The sequence below is a fragment of the Doryrhamphus excisus genome, linkage group LG2, assembly GCF_037039965.1.
Source record: "Doryrhamphus excisus strain RoL-2023G ecotype Guam linkage group LG2, RoL_Dexc_Guam_v1.1, whole genome shotgun sequence".
Taxonomy (NCBI): Eukaryota; Metazoa; Chordata; class Actinopteri; order Syngnathiformes; family Syngnathidae; genus Doryrhamphus; species Doryrhamphus excisus.
The window spans coordinates 27,422,419-27,442,538 of record NC_136358.1 but is presented as its reverse complement, the minus strand read 5'-3'; the positions used below and the strand labels follow the sequence as shown (position 1 = coordinate 27,442,538).

The following is a 20,120-nucleotide window of genomic DNA, read 5'->3' as shown; positions in this document are numbered from 1 at the left end:
TGTCATCATTTTGGTCCTGGTTGTGAAGGTTCTGCTGGCTCTGGCTGAATGCATTGAAAAGGAGGGCTACACTTACGTGGTGGAAAACGACCTCCAAGAGGACCAATGGCCCGACCACACAGGGCCGAGAAGGAGGTAGCTGGCCGATGGACTAGAAGCTTAATGGGACTGGAACTTCAAGTCCTGGAACTTCCTCCTGATGAGAACTGGATAGTGTCAGGCCAGACCCAGCCGCCTAAAGGTCAGAACCTGCTGACATGTGACAGAACTTGAGTTGTTTCTCATCAAACAATCTTCACGTAGAACAGCATCACAGCAGATGCACGAGACGATGATGGAGAAGTCTTCTCTTTTGTCTTCTTCTGGACCTTTTTTTGAATTCAGTGAATTCTGAGGGACTTAAAAATGCTCTCCCGGCTGAATAATATGTTTCTACGTCCTGCTGGCATCACAAATGGAGAAGGAGAAGCCAGTTTGGTTTCTGAAGACTTCATGATATAGAAATATTTTTTGTGGATTTACAGTAAAATCTCTGTTATTTTGTTTTCTATCATGGCTGTTCAGGCTTGGAATTATTTTCATTGGAGTGCAGGTTAACTCCTGGATTTGCCCGTCAATGTCCTTGAGAAAGTATTTATTTAAAATCATATTTATTGTTTGAAATTAATCGGTACAAAACCAGCCTCATGTGGTTGAAAAATAACGTTACACCACAGTGGTGTTCTTCCTTATTCGTCCACAAGAGGGAGACATTACTGCGTGCAAAAGCAACGACTAAGCAAGACGGGACATGCAACAATTTACATATTTCATCAAGCATAAAAACTGGAATTAAAATGGCTAATATTGATGAGCATGTTTACACTTTTTTGTCTGTTCCCAACTACTGTTTATTTTCTTATGTTTCAACGTAACCTTCAACAGCAACAGCAGCCACAATATTAAGTACACGTCCGCAATCTATTGAGATCCAATAGAGAATAAGACAATATGTTTATTATTGTAGTAAAACTACACCGTATCACACTGAGAGCTGTTTATAATTCTTGTATTGCATATAAATAGATTGCGCAGGTGTACCTAATGTTGTGGCCAGTGAGTTTGGAGTTTGGTACCAAAAGCCCAGTGTTACACAAATGGTTTTATATTATTGTTGTTTTGTAATATAATTCCAGTCCAGATGTTGTGAATAGGGATGCTCCGATCGATTAGCCGCCGATCAATTTTTTTGAGGAAGCACGTTATGGGTATACGCCGATAAATGCCTTTCATCGCCGATCAAAAAGTCCTGCTAGAATAATTTGATGGGTCCCTTTTTCATGTCATATAGACAATAGCAGTGCGTTGTATGTATGTTTTTATATGTACCTATTTTTTGGGGAGCTCCCATAGACAGCACTACAGAACAATAGCACTCACCATAAATACATAAAAAATATACAATCTCCAGTATGTGATTGGTATCAGCCGATTTCACTCACGGATGATTGGAATCGGAAGCATAAACCCACGATCGGAGCATCCCGAGTTGTGAAAAAAATTATTTTCGGGGATGTAAATTTCATTCATGAACAGCAGCTTAACGGCTGAGCTGTTGGTGCCAATGCTTGCGTCTTTGGCTAAAAATTGAATATATACCATAGGAAATTCTAGTGCCTGTGCAATGATAGAAATACTTGAATGTCTGGTTTCACAATAGCCCAAAATGGCTGTTGCAGCTCCTTCCCGGTAAAGATAAAATGGGGAGGTCTTTGTTTGTAGAAGCGAGCGCTGACTCCATCTGTTCCATGAAATGTTTTTTACGGTCATGTGTCAATACTGTGTGTGTGTGTGTGTGTGTGTGGGAGTGGATGGGGTCCATGGAGAACATGTTATTCAAGTTCATCAGCAGCACATTGTTTGTGTTTTGTTTCTTTTCATTTTTATGCATCATGGTTAAAGTGCAATAAAACGAAATAAACCAAAGTCCTGTTTTTTGTTCCAACTAAGGAATCGTATAAAAACTGTCTAGGCCAATCCTAAGTCTTCATTTGGTTTTTCTTCAGTCATTCAGAGGTGGACTTGCTGGTGTCTTTTGGATCTTTGTCCTGCTGCAGAACTCAAGTTGGTTTGTTCAGATTCGGATTTTTTGGTGGACATCAGAATTCATGGTTCCAATCATCACAGCAAATCTTCCAAGTACTGAAGCAACAAAACAGCCCCAGATATCACACTACCACCACCGTATTTTACTCTTGGTATGATGTTGTTTTTCTGAAGTGCGGCGTTACTACATGCAGGCTGTTTTTGCTTAGTGTCTTTTTTATGGTGGGGTCACTTGAACACTGACCTTAACTGAGGCAAGTGAGGCCTGCAGTTTTTTGGATGTTGTTGTGGGGTCTTTTGTGACCTCTTGGATGAGTGATTGTTGTCGTGCTCTTTGGGTCATTTAGGTTGGCTGGCCACTCCTGGGAAAGTTTATCACTGTTCCATGTTTTCACCATTTGTGGACAATGGCTCTCACTGTTGTTGGCTGGAGTCCCAAAGCAAGGCAATGGCTTTATAATAACAATAATAATGATACATATTATTTGTATAGAGCTTTTCAAAATACTCAAAGATGCTTTACAGTTAAGTTGAGTAAAAAAACAGAGTAAAATTAAAATACAGCATCCATACATTCGTTCAGAGCTAAAAACAAGGATAAAAGCGGGGCACAGCTGACTGATATATCTCAATTAATCTCAGTTAATTTATGCTTTAACACTTTTTCACAGATTTTTATTCTCCCTTAAGCATAAAAAAAATCATTTTGTTTTCAGTTGTGTTGTTAATGTCTTACATTCAATGTGTGGTTTTCATTGTTGGCTTAAAAAACTGATGTTAATAGAGAAACCACCATAAAATTTCAATATTATAACAATTGATTTTTTTTAAATGTACTATACTGTAGATATTTTAATACTTGAGTGGTATTTTTCACATCTGACAGTGTGACATGGCCACCGTAAAGCTTAAGATTAAAGTTGTAGATGTTTTGTATCAATACGTTATTGCTCACGTGCACACAGCAGGCCTTTTTTCTACGTTTGGAACATTTTGGAACATTTTGGAACATTGCTCCGTCTAAATTGGCTCATTTCAGTCAGGCTGTTCCCAGTGTACTGTTTTGTTTTCATAACCTTTCCATGCTGAGTAGCTTCCTGAAAAAAGCTACTGGTCGCTTGACATCAACACATACATGAATGGAGGAGGCGGGGCCTACAGCGACCATCAGAGAGCGACCAGAGGACAACTAATGGCTGCAGACGACCGCAGACGGGACGCTGGAGGAAGCATCGTCATGGGAACGAGCTAAGATGACTTTTATCAGATTTTACCTCAACCCCACGGCTGATTATCTTTGTCAGTAGGTCACAGTAACTAAAAATAGATTAATTTAGAGTTAAAAATTAAGAATTAACTGATTTTTTTGCAGTATTATTTATAATATTTACCTTCTATTATTTAGAAATTGATTACAATTGTTTTCCCTTTGAATGTGACTCAAACAGGTGTACCTAATGATGTGTCCAGCATGAAGGTATTATTCATATAAAACATAAAGCCTTGTACAGGATCTCTTACTGAAAGTCCCAGTATTTGTGTCCAGGCTTCAAGTCTGTGCGGGGGCCCACACACAGAGACCCCTGCAGACCTCAGGGTGTTTTCCCTGCCTGGGCCGCCTCACGGGACACCTCCAATTGCTCCAAAAAGAGTCCCTCGAAAATACCGCCCCCACTCTTTCAGTATGGACACGGAAACAATTTAAGGTCATTACAGAACATTACAGATAGCATCTCCAAAACTTCCCGTTGTTGACTAAATGTCTGCCGGAGTGGATACACACACACACACACACACACACACACACACACACTAAAGAGTTAAAAAGGAAAACAAAGATGCAAAAAGGGTTTGTTTGTTGGTTCTGGCCTAGCGATTTAAAGCAGAGCATCAAAGATAAGACCAAAAAAGGAGCAAAATAAAACATAAAAGCAGCATTCAGGACCAGAGGACCACCCAGAACCCTGCTGGCCAACACCAGCGCTTTTCTTTCCTCACAGATAAGCAGCCCGCTACTGTGAGACGGTCTGGACTGGACCCAGGTCCTCGTATATTACCATGGCCTTTGTAGAACACTGCCGAAACATCTCAGCTCATCATGGCAAAGTTGTTCTGGTTCATCCCTGAGATGTTTGATGGGGTTCACGTATTCATTTATTTGTTTATTTGTATTTAAAATCACTTAAAAATCAATTATTTTATTCATATCTATTACATTATAGTAAAATATAAAATAATAATAATATAAATAATAATTGTGTCATGCAAAAAGTCAACAGGAAGCAGTATGTGAAGATCGGAGAATACACATCTGCAAGTTTAAATATTAGTACATGTGGAGTGCCTCAGGGGTCAATACTGGGACCACAACTGTTCAACTTTTATATTAAACAACATCGGATTTAAAGCTAATATTATTTACAGACGAAAAATGTTTAAGGTTTGATAACAGCAGAAAGCAAAAATCCTAAAATAAAATCCTTACCATTTTTATACCAATATTGGAGATATTATTGGAAATTATTGGCGGTTGAGTGGTTAGCGCAGACCTCACAGCTAAGAGACCCAAGTTCAATTCCACCCTCGGCCATCTCTGTGTGGAGTTTGCATGTTCTCCCCGTGCATGTGTGGGTTTTCTCCGGGTACTCCGGTTCCCTCCCACATTCCAAAAACATGCTAGGTTAATTAGCCACTCCAAATTGTCCATAGGTATGAATGTGAGTGTGAATGGTTGTTTGTCTATATGTGCCCTGCGATTGGCTGGCCACCAGTCCAGGGTGCTACAGCTGGGATAGGCTCCAGCACCCCTGCGACCCTCGTGAGGAAAAAGCGGTAAAAATGAATGAATGAATGAACAAATAATACAAATCTAGAAATAATAATACAAATATAAATATACAAACAATATATGACATTAGGTTATATTATCCTGTACAACTTTAGCGTTGAGAAGGTGGAGGTGAGGCATTCCTGGAGAGTAGGAAAAAGGAGGAGGAGGATTGAAGGTCGGTGGGAGTGATGGGGAGGGGGTCTGCAGGAGGAGGACGTCGTCACGAGGAGAGCTCCCAGTGGGTGACAGCTGGCTGAGCAGAGAAGCGGGACAAGAAGAAGAAAGTGTTGCTGCTGGAGACACACACACACACACACATAAACAAACACACACACACACACAAACACACACATCTTTTTCCAAGAAGTGTAAGTGTAGATATGTTTGACACCTCTCACTACCCCTTCAACTGTTTCAACTATGACGGAGATGGGTACGCTTCTTGTAGCACAGACCAGGAGAAGAAGATGTGCAGACCGGCTTACAGGTAGGACCTTCACAACTTCTTCTCATCTCTTCTATCGCACCAAATGTCAGGAAAAAGTTCTCTTCTCTTATTTACTATCTGCTCATATTGTTTTTTTATCGTCATGGCACCATCATCATTATAGTTCATGGTCTGTGCATCAACTTTTTTATTGCGTGCTGCAATATATTTATAAGATATACTAATATACAAGATTATCTTATTGTACAGTTATTTTTTATTCATTTTTTAAAACTATTATAATGTGTCATTATGATGTTACAGTCAGAGCCTTTAATATTTTGAAATGTCTTGTCGTGAGGCTGCCTTGAGCATCTTTAAAATATATAGAATAAATACATAATTAAAATTTAAGCATTTAATTCTATCATCTTAAATTAAAATCATATAATAATATAAACACACACACGCACATATAAACATTTGTGTATACTATTTATTTATTTGTGTTTTTTAAAGATAATTTGCATTTTACCCACTATTTATGCTTGATAAAAATATATGTTTAACATAAAAAGGTAACTACATTTTTTTTTAACATAACCAACCAAACAGTTTGGGTGCGCTCTTGAATTTTTTATATTAATAAATATTAATATGCATGTAGAGTCTCCATTATATAATATCATTTATTTAAATCAAGAAAAAAATACAATATTTAATTTCATTTTATTGGGTCATGCTTATTAAAATATGATGGCTTAATGTAATAATGGATATTATTGACATACTGTAGATGCAATACGACACATACATAACAGTACATGAGTATATGGAAATCATTTTTAAAATAATCACAAATATTGACGGATACAGACAGATACAGGAAAAAAATAAAAACAACATATTTGAAAATATATTTTCAATAACAATAAAAATAAAATAAAAACAATAAAATCTTATAAAAAAATGAACTCCAAAAACTTTCTGAAAAGTCTTACGGTCTTGATTGTCATGTCCTGAGCTGCTGTGTGAATATACGTATATAATATGTGTGTGTCAGCTACATCGCCCTGATCGCCATGGCGATCCAGCAGAGTCCCGAGCAGAGGGTGACTCTGTCAGGCATCTATGAGTTCATCATGAGGAGGTTCCCCTACTACCGTTCCAACCAGAGAGCCTGGCAGAACTCCATCAGACATAACCTATCGCTCAACAGCTGCTTCATTAAGGTGGACACACACGGACACGATCAGGATCTTGGAATGATTCCTTTGGGAAGATGAAAAGCATGCTGCTGCTCCTCCGCAGGTTCCTAGGACAGAAGGGAACGAGAAGGGCAAAGGAAACTTCTGGACTTTTGCCACCGGCTGTGAATCCATGCTCGACCTCTTCGAAAACGGCAACTTCCGACGTCGCAGGCGCAGGCGGAACATGAAAATCGGCCTTCGCGATTCAGGAGAAGTTCCCGCTTTCCAGCCTGCGGAGAACCCCGGCAAGCGGCACGGCACGCCTGCACCCCGCCACCACCCTGAAGCCGACTCCGCCCTCTGCCCTTTAAACCCACAGAGGTCACGGCCGTGCCCGCCGCTCGTCCAGAACCCCGTCCGGGGGAAACCAGAATCCGAGATCAAGTTCAGCATTGACTACATCCTGTCTACACCAGACCCACCCACGCTTGGGATCAGATCCTCGGCGCACTTAGGCCCCACTGGACCGCCCATTCATGTTGTGGAGCCACAACACCTCAACCTGCACTTCTGGACTCTCTAAGGAGAAACATGGTGGAGATGTCCAAAGACACTTGAAAATGTAAGAAAAAGATCCAAAGTGTGGATGGAACAACACAAAACACACACAGAAAGCACACACTGACTATCATGGCGTTCATTTACATTCATATACCTTCCCTTTGACCAAAGTACAATTCCCTGCTAACAATACATTTTATTTATTTGAGTTATTGTCTTATGCGGACACAACTTATGCCTACACACCAAATAACAAGCATGAAAATGTTCAACAAACCAACAAAATCTCAATTTATTCTAATATTGAGCTGCACCAGAATCTAAATCATAAACATACACACACAGTAATAAATAGAAATAAATATCTCCTATAAGGTATACTATGTGGTACATTATTTATGATCAAATAGCAATACAGATCATTACTTTAAAAATTATTAGTACTGTTTTAACATTTTGAAAATATAGCACATGTAGGGGTTATATTTTTCAATTTTTGTTGAACAACATTCACATTTTCCCGCAAAGGTAAAATGAATTTTAGAGAAATATTTTTGTGATAAAAGAAAAAGTTAGTAGTATTAAAAGTGATGGTTTTAGTTTCTAACTAAGTACATTGTACTGCATTTTGCATGAAAACCTATGCTACTTAAAAACTTTTTAAACAACATTACAGAGCACGCTTGGATAAAAACAGTAAATAATCAATAGAGTCAAATTCATTCACAAAAGTAATCTGTGTTTTTAATTGATATTTTTCACTGATGTCAGATTTCTGTCTCGGTGATCCTTGAAGTGCACTTCCTAGTTGTTTCTGGAAGACATTTCAATAGAAAGTACATAGAACCTTGGTTAGCGTCATTATTTTGTTCCAGAAGGTCCGACTCTAACCAAAATGGATGTTAACCAAATCACATTTTCTCATAAGAAATACAGTAAATCCCATCCCAGGAAGCCAAAAATGCAAGGTTCCACACTCAGTATTAATACCACCACTACTAATACTGATATAGAGATCATAAACGTTAAAGAATTTTGACATTTTTTGATCATGATTATAAGTACAATAAAACACAATAACAATCTCATTTGCATATTGTGTGTAATATTTAATGCAGCAATATAATACAGTGTAACAATATCAACAAAATAATTGTCAACAAATAAAATAAAAATAATAAATACAAATTAAAAAATCCTAAAAAATAAAAAAAATACTAAATTTCCTTCCAGTATTCTCTTTTATGAGTATTCTCTCTTACATTACAATTAGTACTCACTCAAATTATTCCCTAAGACTGTAAACAATAAAGCTATATATATATAAATATAACAATATATTTCAACAACACAACAAAAAAAATGTGATATTTGGAAAAATATCAATGTGATATCGCTACTACCCTGGTATCCATAATATCGATATTTGGATCCACCCTGATCCGGCCTCTACATGCTAAAAATTAGCATGTCGTGTGCACCAGGATGTGAAGGAGGCCTGTTACCACGGCGCTCGCCACATGCTAATTTCCTTCTTCTTGTCCATGACCTTTGGAAATCCTGATTGACTGACACTTAAATTCTAATCCACTCGTTTCCTGATTATATTATTATTATGTGGCGCTCCTGCTAATGAAAAAAACAACAAAAAACAAGACTGGCAAACATATATTTCCTGCACGGGGGAGATCAATCATACTTGTGTGCAGCGGAAGGGACATTTTTCAATGTAACCTTTACATTATGTGTTGACTACATCACGGAGAACACACTTAACATGAGTGGCATTTAATATAGCAGAACACTTGCAAGGTGAGGCCAGGATGTGACCCTATTTAAATAGGAGGGGGTACAATGCCTTCCCTCTCCTCAAACAAACCCCTGATGTTATTCTAATTAAACACACCTTATACTTCCTTTGCGAACACCCCTCATCGATCTGGCTTTGTGTGTGTGTGTGTGTGTGTGTGTGTGTTTGTGTGTGTGTGAGCTGCCCCCCAGCAAACGTCTGCAACGGCGCAAACGTTTATGGATCAGCAAGTTTCCATTAACAAAGTTGTCGATGTTGAATAAGCGGGGGCCATGCATGCCGTGGATATATTTGGGTAAATTAACTTAGCATAAAGTGCTCCCAGGCGACGGGGTGGGTTGGTGGGGATATATGGGGGGGGGGGGCAGAAGTAGAAAAGCAAGGCCCTAAAAGTCAATGCACATGTTGTGTTGGGAGTGATTGTGCGTAAGTAGAGCTAGTGGCCTATTAAATAGCAACACCGGCTTAAATCCTGCTTACTTGAGCCACTGGCTTATAATTGCCGTTAATGACTTCATTAAATGTGTAGAATGAGCAGCTCCAGGCAGGAGGATGTAGTATTGCAGGAAGTCACTGATGTGAGGCGCTAATAAAAACGATAAACACAAATGGGTCATTTAGCTTCTGCTGATTAAATGTGTGTAAGGATTGTGGATAAACAATAATTTATAGTCGTGCTGATGGTTTCTTGTTAGCGTGAGGATGAATGGAGGCATGGAATGGTTTCCCACATGCATAACCTTTGGCATTTTGTGTCAGCGTTCACGCGCAGGTGTCGTTTTCTTTACCTCGCTCCAAGTGTGAGAGTAAATCAATGGCCGATGGGCGGTGTGTTTGTGTATTTTTTGCTTCAATATGTGGAGGACGGGAAGTGTCCAGAAGGCTTTTGATTCATAAAAAGAGTGTATGACATTTAAATCAAAATATGACTTTCAAATCTGCCACATTTCTGTTTGAATTTGCCACGTGTCATTTTGTAAACAGGCTGCTTTAACGTCAACAATAATGTTAAATCTACTCTCACCATTCCTGGCAACCCTGCCGTTAATATACATGTAGAAATGTCTTCAATATTTCAAACTTATGCCACTAAAATGCTGATTTTTTTTCTACGTAATATTATAATTTTATTCTTATAAAATAAAAATAAAGAATTCTCTTAAAATTTGGACAACTGAAGAAAAAGACATACTAACCCCTTACGTTTTTTGTCAAAAATCACCAAATCAAAATCTGGCATTTTATGCCATTTTTGGATGCTTCTGGGTCCCCTGTTGAGTGTGTGTGAGGTTTCCACTTTTATTTTTGACAGTGTAGTGCTTCAAAAGCAAGTTGAAAAAAATGACAAAAAACGACATACTAACCCCTTACGTTTTTGGTCAAAAATCACAACCCTCAAACTCTGGCATTTTATGCCATTTTTGGATGCTTCTGGGGCCCCTGTTGAGTGCGTGTGAGGTTTCCACTTTTATTTTTGATAGAAAAGTGCTTTTTAAGCAAGTTGGAAAAAAAAAGAAAAAAAACGACATACTAACCCCTTACGTTTTTTGTCAAAAATCACAACCCTCAAACTTGGATGCTTCTGGGCCCCCTGTTGAGTGTGTGTAAGGTTTACAGAAAGAAATCTCCCAATAATTCTGGCAATAATATGGGAAAAAAATGCCCCCTCAAAACAACAAACACGATTAAAGTAGCAATTCTGCACACAAAAAGCTATTTTTTTGTTTTTTAATTTATTATAAGATGCAAATACAAAAGGGAAACCTGCACCGTTGTAAATAAGCTATAAACAATACATCAATTGAAATACACTAATGAGCCACAGCATTAGATAAACATGCACGCTATCTCCTTTCTAATTTGATCCAACAATTTTAAACATTAGGTGTAAATACATGAAAACAAATACATTAAACAATTAAAAGCGTGATGCTTTGAGTTGTGTAAAGACCGAGTTCTGTGTTGCAGAGCAGGAACATTGCATTGTTTAATTGGTTTAATTGACATGCAATGCAACTACAATGCACCACAGCGCCAGCCCATGTCACGCAGAAGCACAGTAGCGCTATCCATCCAGCAGGAGGTGCTAAAACCCTGAGTGGAGTCAAAAGAAGGAAAGTAGGACTTGGAAACACGTTGGAGCCTCCAGAATCCCATGAAAAGCTGCAATAGAGATGAATAGAAATAACACAGCAAGCGTAATAATAACTCACTTGATTGTAATAATACACCTAAGATATTGATATAGGCTTTGTAGCATTTGATCATTTGAGAGTGCTGTTTACCTTCTTTGAACACAATCCAGTGCAATAGTCCCAATGTGGCTCCTGGTGCACGCTGCTGTCTTGACACACCTTGCTTTCCGTTTGAACTGGGAAAACATGTTCCCTCCAGAGACAAGAGCCAAATGAGAGGGGGGCCATGTTGCAGGGTGAGGCGATTCCAGGCAGCCAATGGGGAAGCTTCTGCTGTGGGGCCCACCGGCCTCCTGAGAGTGAGGGATGGAATAAAGGCGGCAAGGTTGGCTTACAGGCATGGGTTTACTACAGGTCATTTCAGTTTGCTGTTATTAATAAAAGACAACTCATGAAAACGTCCCGCTGCTAACATTTCATTTATTAAGAGTTCATGCAGGAGTCAAGCAACACAAAGAGAAACGGAGCACACACTCAGCACCTCCTCTCTTCTTGGTATCCAGTGATGCACAAAGAAACGCAGTGTTCCTGTCTGTACCCTGTTCTGGGATCTGGTTACCAATCGCTCACAAAAAGGTTACACTGGCACAAACGGACTGAGCAATGTTGTCTACAGTGAACAGAGAGGAGAAGCGTTGTCAGCTTGAAAATATGAATCCTTCATGTGACTCTACCCTTATAAACTTTTACATTCAACACACAAGAACAACCGCAACACAATGCATCAGCGTTGTAGAAAACACCTCAAAAATAACACATCCCTTCATGAATTATTCCTCATTATATTCCTTGCAGAACAATAAAAGCATTTAAAACACTCATCTGGAGAACTCTTGAATGAATGACATCCACAAGTGCTTGTCCCTTTGCTGTTTTACAGTACAAGTTCAAGTGCACGCTTGCTCCACGCGCGTGGAGCACCTTATTTTCAAGTCCAGAATAAAATTTGCAGCGTCCGAGCTCATTTCTGGGGAACAACAAGATGTGCTGAAAAGGTTAGTGTGTACAGGAAGTGCAGAGATTGTGATGTAATCATGGGATTCATCCAGATGATGGAACACATTTGGTCCTCGGGACTATTTTGGGGTCAGAAAAAATGGGATACAGTTAGCCAAAAATGCTTACTAGAATCACACAGACATAAACAGCAACTTTAGGCTTAATAAGTCTCAGCACATTGTGACCAACATAGCAAACTACAAGACAGAAAGGCAGATTGGACCCCAAGTATCACACACCACTGTGCTGCATGTACGCCAAAGTAAATTGCCTTCTCATTGCGGGGGAAAAAAAAACACAGCAGGGTTGGACACTTCCCTAAAGATACAGCAGCCAGGACGCATGAGCCCATTGCCCACCGTCACAAACCTACCCAATATTAATAATCTCTTTCATACATATGCAGCTTAAAATATACACAGAAAAGGACATTTGTCATGTACAGATTTACAACTCATGCTGACTTGCAGAGGGAAACACAATATTCCTGCAGGAATGCTTCGCAAAATGGAGAGTTTAGCGTGAAAAACTAAAACAAAATGACTTACTGTACGCGTTTTGCATGCTAGGAGATGCAAAAGAGCACCTCATTTAGAAATGTCAACAAACCCTTCACAAACACACAGGGAAGGGACTATAATGCTGGTCTGTCACCTTTTTAACATTATGAAAATAAAACGCTTTTGTTAGGTTCTCCCTTTTAAATTCCCTTTCAATGAAGATAAAACTTTAAATAGTGTGATAGATTTGCTTTTCCTTCTACATGGCGAACACAGCGTCCTCCGGTCTCTCTTGCTTCTTACGGCTGGGGGTTCCCTGCGACGCGCCCGGGTCGCCGCTGGGTGGAGATGGCAGGGTGGGGACCACCTCTGCAGCTTTGGCTCGCTCCTCCAGGAACTTGTCAAACTCTGCAAGAAGAAGTTTTTGGCTTCTTAAGAGAGTTGCACCATGTGTTGTAAACAAAGAATAACTATGACTATAGGGGTGTTATTTGCGGTCCACGGGGCTCTAATAAGGTTAAAACCTGTATTAATAAAGTCATAAACAGGTTTTCTACTATGAAAATACTCATTTTACAAACATTCCTGGTACCAATTAACCATGTTAAACGAGAGACGACTGTAATTCTTTACCTTCGCTCGTCACTCCCTCCTCCCCGTCATCTCCTTTCTGTGGATCATGAGATGATAGTGTTATATGTGACACTTAACACAGAACATAAACTCCAGTTCATAGTGGAAGCAACATGCAAGCATCCTTCATCAATTCACACTCCCCTGCTAGATTTAATTACTGTAATATACCAACAAGAACACCCACCTGCCAGCCAATTAGCACTCACCAAAAGTGTTAATCACAACATAGTGGACCACAGTGCATTTAGTCAATTAAATACCCACACACCCAGAGCCGGTTATATTGGAAGCATGATGGGATTGCATATTTGTGTCAAATGAGCAAAAACTGATGCGATGCACATGTCTGCATGTTTGTTTTCTTACGAAGGAGTATGAGAGACACACTTCTATATTAGAGGGCAAGGTACATACATGTTGTCATGTCTAAATTTCCATAATAACCATAAAAGTTACCATGATAAGCTCATTTTTCCAAGAAAACTTACACTAAATAGTACCAAATAGTGACAAAATAATGCCCTAATACTATGCAATAATGGAAAAAAATCTAAAAAAATCTGCTTTTGATATTAGAAGTTATTTAAAAAAAATTAGATAACATATTTTTTGAAGCATAAAGTCATAACAAAAGTGGTACTAAATTGTCATGAGAATAATGTCTGAAAAAACGTATATATAATATAAATATTATAATATTATAATATAAATATTATAATATTGTATAATTTTATAAATATTGTCTGTGGTCTCAAAATAATTTCACTTTAGCCTTATATAATTTTAACATTGCTTTGATAGTTATATTTTCATTTTAATAATTCCACAGTACAAAATAAATGACTGAATGATTCTCATACTTTCAGTGAGCCCCAAATAGTGAGCCCTTTGTTAAAAAAATAATAAAAAAGAAAAAAGATAAGGTAAATAAAGAATGATGCTCATTTTTTACAAAATGCTGTTAACATCAGGTGCTGTCCCGTTAACAAAGTGTGTGAGGTCAGAGGAAAAACAAATATGAGTGGATTGTGTTACTTAAGTGATAGGAACATAAAGGATAAAACAGAATGAAAAAGGAAAAATGAAGACAGAAATAATAAAAACAAAAATCATGCTGGGCTCACCACATCAGTACTTAGCCACTCCTCTATGTCATCCATGACAGAGGACTGGCCTCCGACACACTAGAGGGTGACATCAAAACCGCCGTGGGTGGCCATTGAGGGAAGCAAAGCCACAAAAGAAAACAAAAACCCAGGCCCAAACACAAAACGTGAATATGACTCATTTGCTATGAACTTAATGCAACTTAAGAAAACAGTGCAAATAAAAGCTGAGAACATGGAGGTGGCACACATTCCAAACCACAGCGAGCATAAACACTAATGACATACGGTGGGACCTCGGTTAGACCGTCCAATTCTAACCCAATGTATTTTTCCCATGATGATTGTACTGATACAAGTATGCATCCTGTGACTATAGATGTCTGGTACTTACTTATACATCAAAGAATTATATTATGCCGATTCTAATGCTAAAAATGCAACTGATGGCTGGCTTAAGTAAAAAAAAAAAACAAAAAAAAAAACTTAGGCTTACTTTAGTTTAGGAGCTACGATAAGGTCCCAAGAGGACAGACAAGATATCTGGCATGGCTGTCTTTTTTGTATGTCGATTAAAAATAACAACCAATCACTTACGGCCATATTCTTAATGATGCTGCTGCTAAAAATAGTATTTTTTTTTGCATTTGTTGGCTGGATTAGTTGCATTTGTCAGTTTCAGTGCTTCAGAGTGCAGACTGTTGTAACATAAACATGTACAATTCAAATACTTCAATGGGACTCACCGCTGCTGTGTTTTGCTGTTGGACATTCAGAGTAGGGGGAAGAGATCCTGGAGCACGGCTGTCCTCTGCTGGAGGTCTGAGACAGGAAGTGCATTAAATAACTATCACAAGCCTGAGATGTAAAGAGTTTTTTTTCTGCGAATTCAATAATTGTGCCTTACATCTTGGGAGGTTCAGGGAGCGCCCCAGTCCTGGTCTGGGCAAAGACGTCAAACTCGTCCTCAGAGGGTGGAGGTTTGCAGCTGGACAAAGAGCTTAGGGTACTGCTGACGCTGTCTGTGCCCGCATCTGCAGAGAACATAAATACCTCACAATCTAGTATTGCACAGGACTGACATGCACAGCTTGTTTACTTTAAGTAACAGACAATCCTTATATGCATTCATATCGAAAGGAGACATACTGAGTCCAGCCAAGCGAGATGCCAAAGTGGACGGGGAGGACGGTCTTCCTGCGGTGGCGGTGACATTTGCAGGCAAGCTGCTAGCGTTAGACATATTGCTGACCACCGCTGGGGAGGCGGGGCCCAGATCTATAAGGTTGTCCTCTGTGGCTTCACTTAGGACCTTGAGACGAAGGAGAAACACACATTGTGAATTAACAAAAGTTGAGTGGATTACCACAACGTATCAATCGGTGAAAGGAGTTCCTCTGGGAAAGTGTTGAGGCACACGGAAGAGGACAATTATGCCACAACGATACATGCATCATTGAGGTGTGGAAATGAAAGGCAGCTTCAGGGGAGTGTGGGAAAACTGTTTCTTAAGGGGCTCTACGCTATATCTGCAAGTTTTACAATTTATTAAGAATACTTCAACATGTGTTTTATTTCTCTTCATAATTCCCCCTTAAGAATTAAAAAAAGGGAAAATAAGGGGGCACTAGATGGTTGCGGTGTGTAGGAGGACACCATTACTAACTGACACGCTGGTTTTATTGTAATCTGAAAGTGTCTAGGTCATCATTCATAGATAGCACATGCCATACGGGGTGAAAAATAATGTTTTAAATGTCTGTTTTTTAGTCAAATTACTTAACAGAGAGAGCGAGTTTATCAGGAAGCTATCGACACTATTTTCATACTTGCCTGTCTCAGCTAGCCAAAGAAACAGAGGGACAGAAAAAGAATAGAAAAAACAGACAGTGAATACAAGTTGCATGCCTGGAGGGTGACAGTGACATGGCAACGATGGAATAAAACATAGTACCTTATTAACACGAAACCCAACAAAGGTAAAGATTATTAACAGTGTGGGTATGTCTGTAGATAGAGAGGAAATCCGTACTGCGGGTTTTGGCTTGAGAGTTTGTTATCTGAAAATACCTTTACATTGTGTGTATGTATAAGAACTGTGCAACTAATATGTGCAAATGAGGACTACGTGTCTTGGTTGAGTTTTCCAGTTAATTAGGCCCGAATATCAGAGATGTGGTTGACCGCTGGTTACATTCAAGTCCACAATACACAATGAAAGGTTGTGATGTCAACAAATAAACCACATCATGCAATGGCGGCTGTACTGGTAGCATCTCACCCCATTGTTGACACTCTGAGCTGTCGACCTTCCAGATCTGAATCTCTCGTATCTGATGCAGACAAAGGACAAGGAAAAATGGTAATAATGAGTCGATGCTGTACGCAGACAGTAATGTATGTGTGAGGTGGCATTAAGTGCTTTCACCTTTCATACCGCAAGAAGATATTATTGAGATCGTCGTTTACGTGCAGCAGCTCCTCAGTCACCGCCTCGTTGGAGACACAGGAAATGAGCTCCACTATCCTCTGCTGCATGGCTCTGCAAGTCCTGTTCAGCTCCTGAATGCATAACAGTGGCGCACACGGCAATAAGACGCATGTGAAACCATTACGTTTGCTTCGGTGTTTCTCTCCTTGCCTGAAGTAACTCGTAGTCTGAAGCGTCCTCCTGTCCAGGGACCATCTCAGTCAGCATCTCTGACATGACCTTTGCATTGCCTCGAACAACATCCAGCTCACTTCGCAGTCTGCAAATCTATCAGGGAAATAAAAGCAACTCAATTTAAAAAATATTTAGACATAAATATGATTTTAAAAAATACATGGGTTTAATGTGGAAGGCATGCTGCATCTATAAGAAAAAAGTCAGCCACCTTTTGCAGCTTAAGACGTTCTACAAGATTGTGAAGTGCATCTGTGGCAATTTTTGTCCATTCAAAAGAGATATTGTGAGGTCAAAGGCAATTGAAGCGACATCTCGTTCATACTATGGAGTTTTGGTAAAGGGCTATATTGCATTTTTCTGAAGCAAATTCAAACCCTGCCTTTTGTGTCGAGGCACAGAAAAAAGCCATCCCCAAAACTTTAAGAGATAAGACACTGATGGCTCTATGGGGACAGCCCCAATGAATCCATTATGAGGTGTGTTGCCCCCACATTCACAGTGCTATGTATGTATGCAATTTTCATACCTGTTCAGGTGTTGGGTTGATGGCTCCAGACGAGTGAATATTTGGAACCTGAGCAGTGGGGTGGGCTGGTGGAACCACGTGTGGTGCAGGCTGGGAAGTGGTGGTGTACTTATGTAGAGCGGAGTCTCCCTCCGGCGCGGATGCAGTCTGCAATGAGGCAACGTAATCGACTAAAATACCATCTGGACGTATGTGTTCCTCAACAACCAGCTGCTTACCCGCAGAGGTGTGTGTATGGGTGACAGTGTCTCCAGGTCTGACACAGGGAACTCGATGCCTTTTCGCTTTAACTCCTCATAGACTTGGACGACACCTGTGAGATCTGGACTGCTCCTGAATGCATCGGCCCATGCCTGGAGAAGCAGAACGACAACCTTTAGGTGTAACTTAAATCAAAACAGTAAATCAAGAAATTAAGTCACAAGTCATTGTTTCATGAGCTACTGTTACCATTAATTGCGTAAAGAAAAGGATGGCAGGGGAAAACAAGACTGGAACATCTTTTAATATAATTCGTGAAAGATGCTAATGCCACACGCTTGTTAGCCTAATGGCTTGACAAACACCGCTATGCTTCTCTCTGGGCCAATGCAGTAGTCACCTGCTGGAAATAATAGCATTGCAAGGTTACCTGAGCTGATCTTGGCAACATGAGCCGTTCACTGTGTGAAGCATCTAGAGACACTCTTACTTTATCTGAGGCTGTCCCAGAGCATGAGCGGGGGGATATTGTGAACTACTGCAAAACCTCATACTGTCATAAATACTTTGGTTAGCCTAACTGTCACTGAGTTTATGATGAACAAACATTCTTTCAACATTGTTGTGCTCTAACCTGAATAAGGGCCAGTACTTTGTCTTGGACGATGGTGGGAGGGCTATTTTTAGGGGAGATGATTTTAACAAGAACACCATCAACGAAGTCCTTGCTGGTGACCAGAGAGTGAAATCGGTGGCCACAATTCTTTACACAAGTCTCCAGGACCTGGTGGAAACAGACAATTTCAAGACAAAGTCCAGAGACTCACATCCTTGTCACCTCTTCATAGACATTTTAAAGTTTTAATATACAGCAGTTAGCCTCTTTTTACACTTGTACGACAGATAAAATGTTAAAAATCGCAATGCGCTCAGTTGACAGCCTCCAGCAAGACTGTTTTGCCCCATCCTTGATTATATCAACATCATGCAACATCAAGGGTGAGTAGGAAATTAACCGCCATCATCATGACCATTTCACTGCTGTACTCACGGTTAATGTCAGCATTACTTCTCTGTAGTTCCTATTGCCATTCAGCCTCTTTTTCACTGCCCTAATTGCATCTTTTGGCCTGCAAACAAACACATCCATTAAATATACAATGCAATGGAAAACAATGTTCCAAAAGTAGTTTAAATAAGGAGTGATCCTGTCTCCCATTTGACAACACTATATAGTCATTAGTCAGATTTCAACATATTTGTAATAATTAACTTCTAGAAGTTTGACATAATATAAGGCTCAGACCATGAATAGCCAGAGAGAAAGAAGCTGAGTACTGTATTTATAAACTGGCATGCAGATTAGTGCCAAGGTTTGACCCATCGCAGACAATTTACAACCCACAAAGCAAACAGGTCCTGGACTTTACACACAACTTCTTAATCATACAGTCCAAGGTTAATGGAGCAGTGAGATAAGCTAGCATACATGCTATTTGCAGAGAAATAGATCAGCTCAAATTGTGCCAAAATAAAATGAGTTAGGTATGTTTTGTAGCAAGGCAACCTATGCATATGAGAAATAATCGTTGGGTTATTTTTTTAATGTGCGCTCACCCGTCTTCTGTTTCGTTGATGATGTCACATATTTCCATGTTCAGAGTCCAGTCTTCAGCTTGTAGCGAACCATCGGTTGCTCTTTCTGGGGGAGAAATGCAGCGAATAAAGACATGAAAGACGCCTCACACAAACGAATGAGTTAGGATATGATGACTAATGCTTGGCTAACTTGGCTAGCTTATGGCCATTCGATGTGCTAGTTGGGATTGTGAATGACCTCGTCATGCCGCCCATGGCAAAACAAGCACTAAAACCGACATAACAGCCGTGTGGTCTGTTACAGGTAACGTAAGGAATGACACCAGATGTTGTTACGACTTGTTAACCAAACGGCTAACATCGATAGTTGAAAGAAACCTGACGTTAGCTTAGGTAGCTTGCACGTAAATGACACCCGTACTGATTAGCTAGATTTTTAAAATACTGTCGCATATTTTAACACATTATTATCCTTTCCGAGATGTCTTGTTACGTTACCAATGCAATGCCCCACTGGGGTAGTGTACGGATTTCCCATTAGGAACTCCATCTTGCTCGTCAACAAACAAGTCAGTTCAAGGAATGGGTATGTCGCTACATCGGGAAACTTCCTGTATATCCCGCCCTCGGAGACATGTGATTGGGGGAGAAATCCTGACCTTTTGTCTAATTGGTAAACAAAGACTTCAGTCATTGGGGGCTGAGCGATTGTAAATAAAAGGCTTCAAAGGTTGTGACCATAAATCTCATTTTGTTTTATCAATGTCGTATGTTCCGAATTTAATAC

General features: G+C 39.7%; 3 protein-coding genes across 7 annotated transcripts in view; 2 read left to right on the top strand and 1 right to left on the bottom strand.

Annotated features, from left to right (window-relative positions):
- Nucleotides 1–2,310, top strand: part of fam20cb (FAM20C golgi associated secretory pathway kinase b) — a 47,255-nt gene extending 44,945 nt beyond the window's left edge. Inside the window, exons 11-12 of one of the 2 annotated variants that reach the window (XR_013627009.1) lie at nucleotides 29–241; nucleotides 304–2,310. Coding sequence is in view for 1 of the 2 variants with exons in the window: in XM_058062247.2 (XP_057918230.2) it covers nucleotides 29–139 (111 nt within the window). In the remaining variant the exon portion in view is untranslated. Of the gene's footprint in view, nucleotides 1–28; nucleotides 272–303 lie in introns of those variants that run through there. The other variant, XM_058062247.2, reaches the window with a different exon arrangement.
- Nucleotides 2,311–3,477: 1,167 nt separating this feature from the next.
- Nucleotides 3,478–11,997, top strand: foxl3 (forkhead box L3). 3 transcript variants are annotated; one of them, XM_078789036.1, is made up of 4 exons: nucleotides 3,478–3,791; nucleotides 5,364–5,402; nucleotides 6,406–6,574; nucleotides 6,654–7,471. In XM_078789036.1, the coding sequence occupies exons 2-4, from the start codon at nucleotides 5,383–5,385 to the stop codon at nucleotides 7,113–7,115; spliced, it is 651 nt and encodes a 216-aa protein (XP_078645162.1). In that variant the 5' UTR covers nucleotides 3,478–3,791; nucleotides 5,364–5,382; the 3' UTR covers nucleotides 7,116–7,471. The 3 variants fall into 3 exon arrangements, with proteins under 3 accessions (XP_078645162.1, XP_078645161.1, XP_057918235.2); XM_078789035.1 differs by lacking the exon at nucleotides 3,478–3,791 and adding an exon at nucleotides 11,298–11,997 and having other exon boundaries at nucleotides 5,092–5,402; nucleotides 6,654–7,154; XM_058062252.2 differs by lacking the exon at nucleotides 3,478–3,791 and having other exon boundaries at nucleotides 5,092–5,402.
- Nucleotides 11,499–19,982, bottom strand: tom1l2b (target of myb1 like 2 membrane trafficking protein b). Of its 2 annotated transcripts, XM_058062248.2 has the most exons (15): nucleotides 19,832–19,982; nucleotides 19,352–19,436; nucleotides 18,786–18,864; nucleotides 18,369–18,518; nucleotides 17,752–17,886; nucleotides 17,534–17,680; nucleotides 16,981–17,097; nucleotides 16,768–16,901; nucleotides 16,621–16,672; nucleotides 15,489–15,651; nucleotides 15,247–15,373; nucleotides 15,086–15,161; nucleotides 14,358–14,417; nucleotides 13,231–13,267; nucleotides 11,499–13,005 (listed from the first exon to the last, which is right to left on the bottom strand). In XM_058062248.2, the coding sequence occupies exons 1-15, from the start codon at nucleotides 19,881–19,883 to the stop codon at nucleotides 12,857–12,859; spliced, it is 1,563 nt and encodes a 520-aa protein (XP_057918231.2). In that variant the 5' UTR covers nucleotides 19,884–19,982; the 3' UTR covers nucleotides 11,499–12,856. The 2 variants fall into 2 exon arrangements, with proteins under 2 accessions (XP_057918231.2, XP_057918232.2); XM_058062249.2 differs by lacking the exon at nucleotides 14,358–14,417.
- Between the last annotated feature and the right edge of the window lie 138 nt (nucleotides 19,983–20,120).

Coding starts and splice junctions, on each gene's coding strand:
- foxl3 (XM_078789035.1), top strand. CDS start 5,296: ATGTTTGACACCTCTCACTACCCCTTCAACTGTTTCAACTATGACGGA. Junction 5,403..6,405: donor ATGTGCAGACCGGCTTACAG/GTAGGACCTTCA, acceptor TGTGTGTGTCAG/CTACATCGCCCTGATCGCCA. Junction 6,575..6,653: donor TCAACAGCTGCTTCATTAAG/GTGGACACACAC, acceptor GCTCCTCCGCAG/GTTCCTAGGACAGAAGGGAA.
- tom1l2b (XM_058062248.2), bottom strand. CDS start 19,883: ATGGAGTTCCTAATGGGAAATCCGTACACTACCCCAGTGGGGCATTGC. Junction 16,902..16,980: donor CAGACTACGAGTTACTTCAG/GCAAGGAGAGAA, acceptor TTATGCATTCAG/GAGCTGAACAGGACTTGCAG. Junction 14,418..15,085: donor AACAGCAAAACACAGCAGCG/GTGAGTCCCATT, acceptor GTCACCCTCTAG/TGTGTCGGAGGCCAGTCCTC.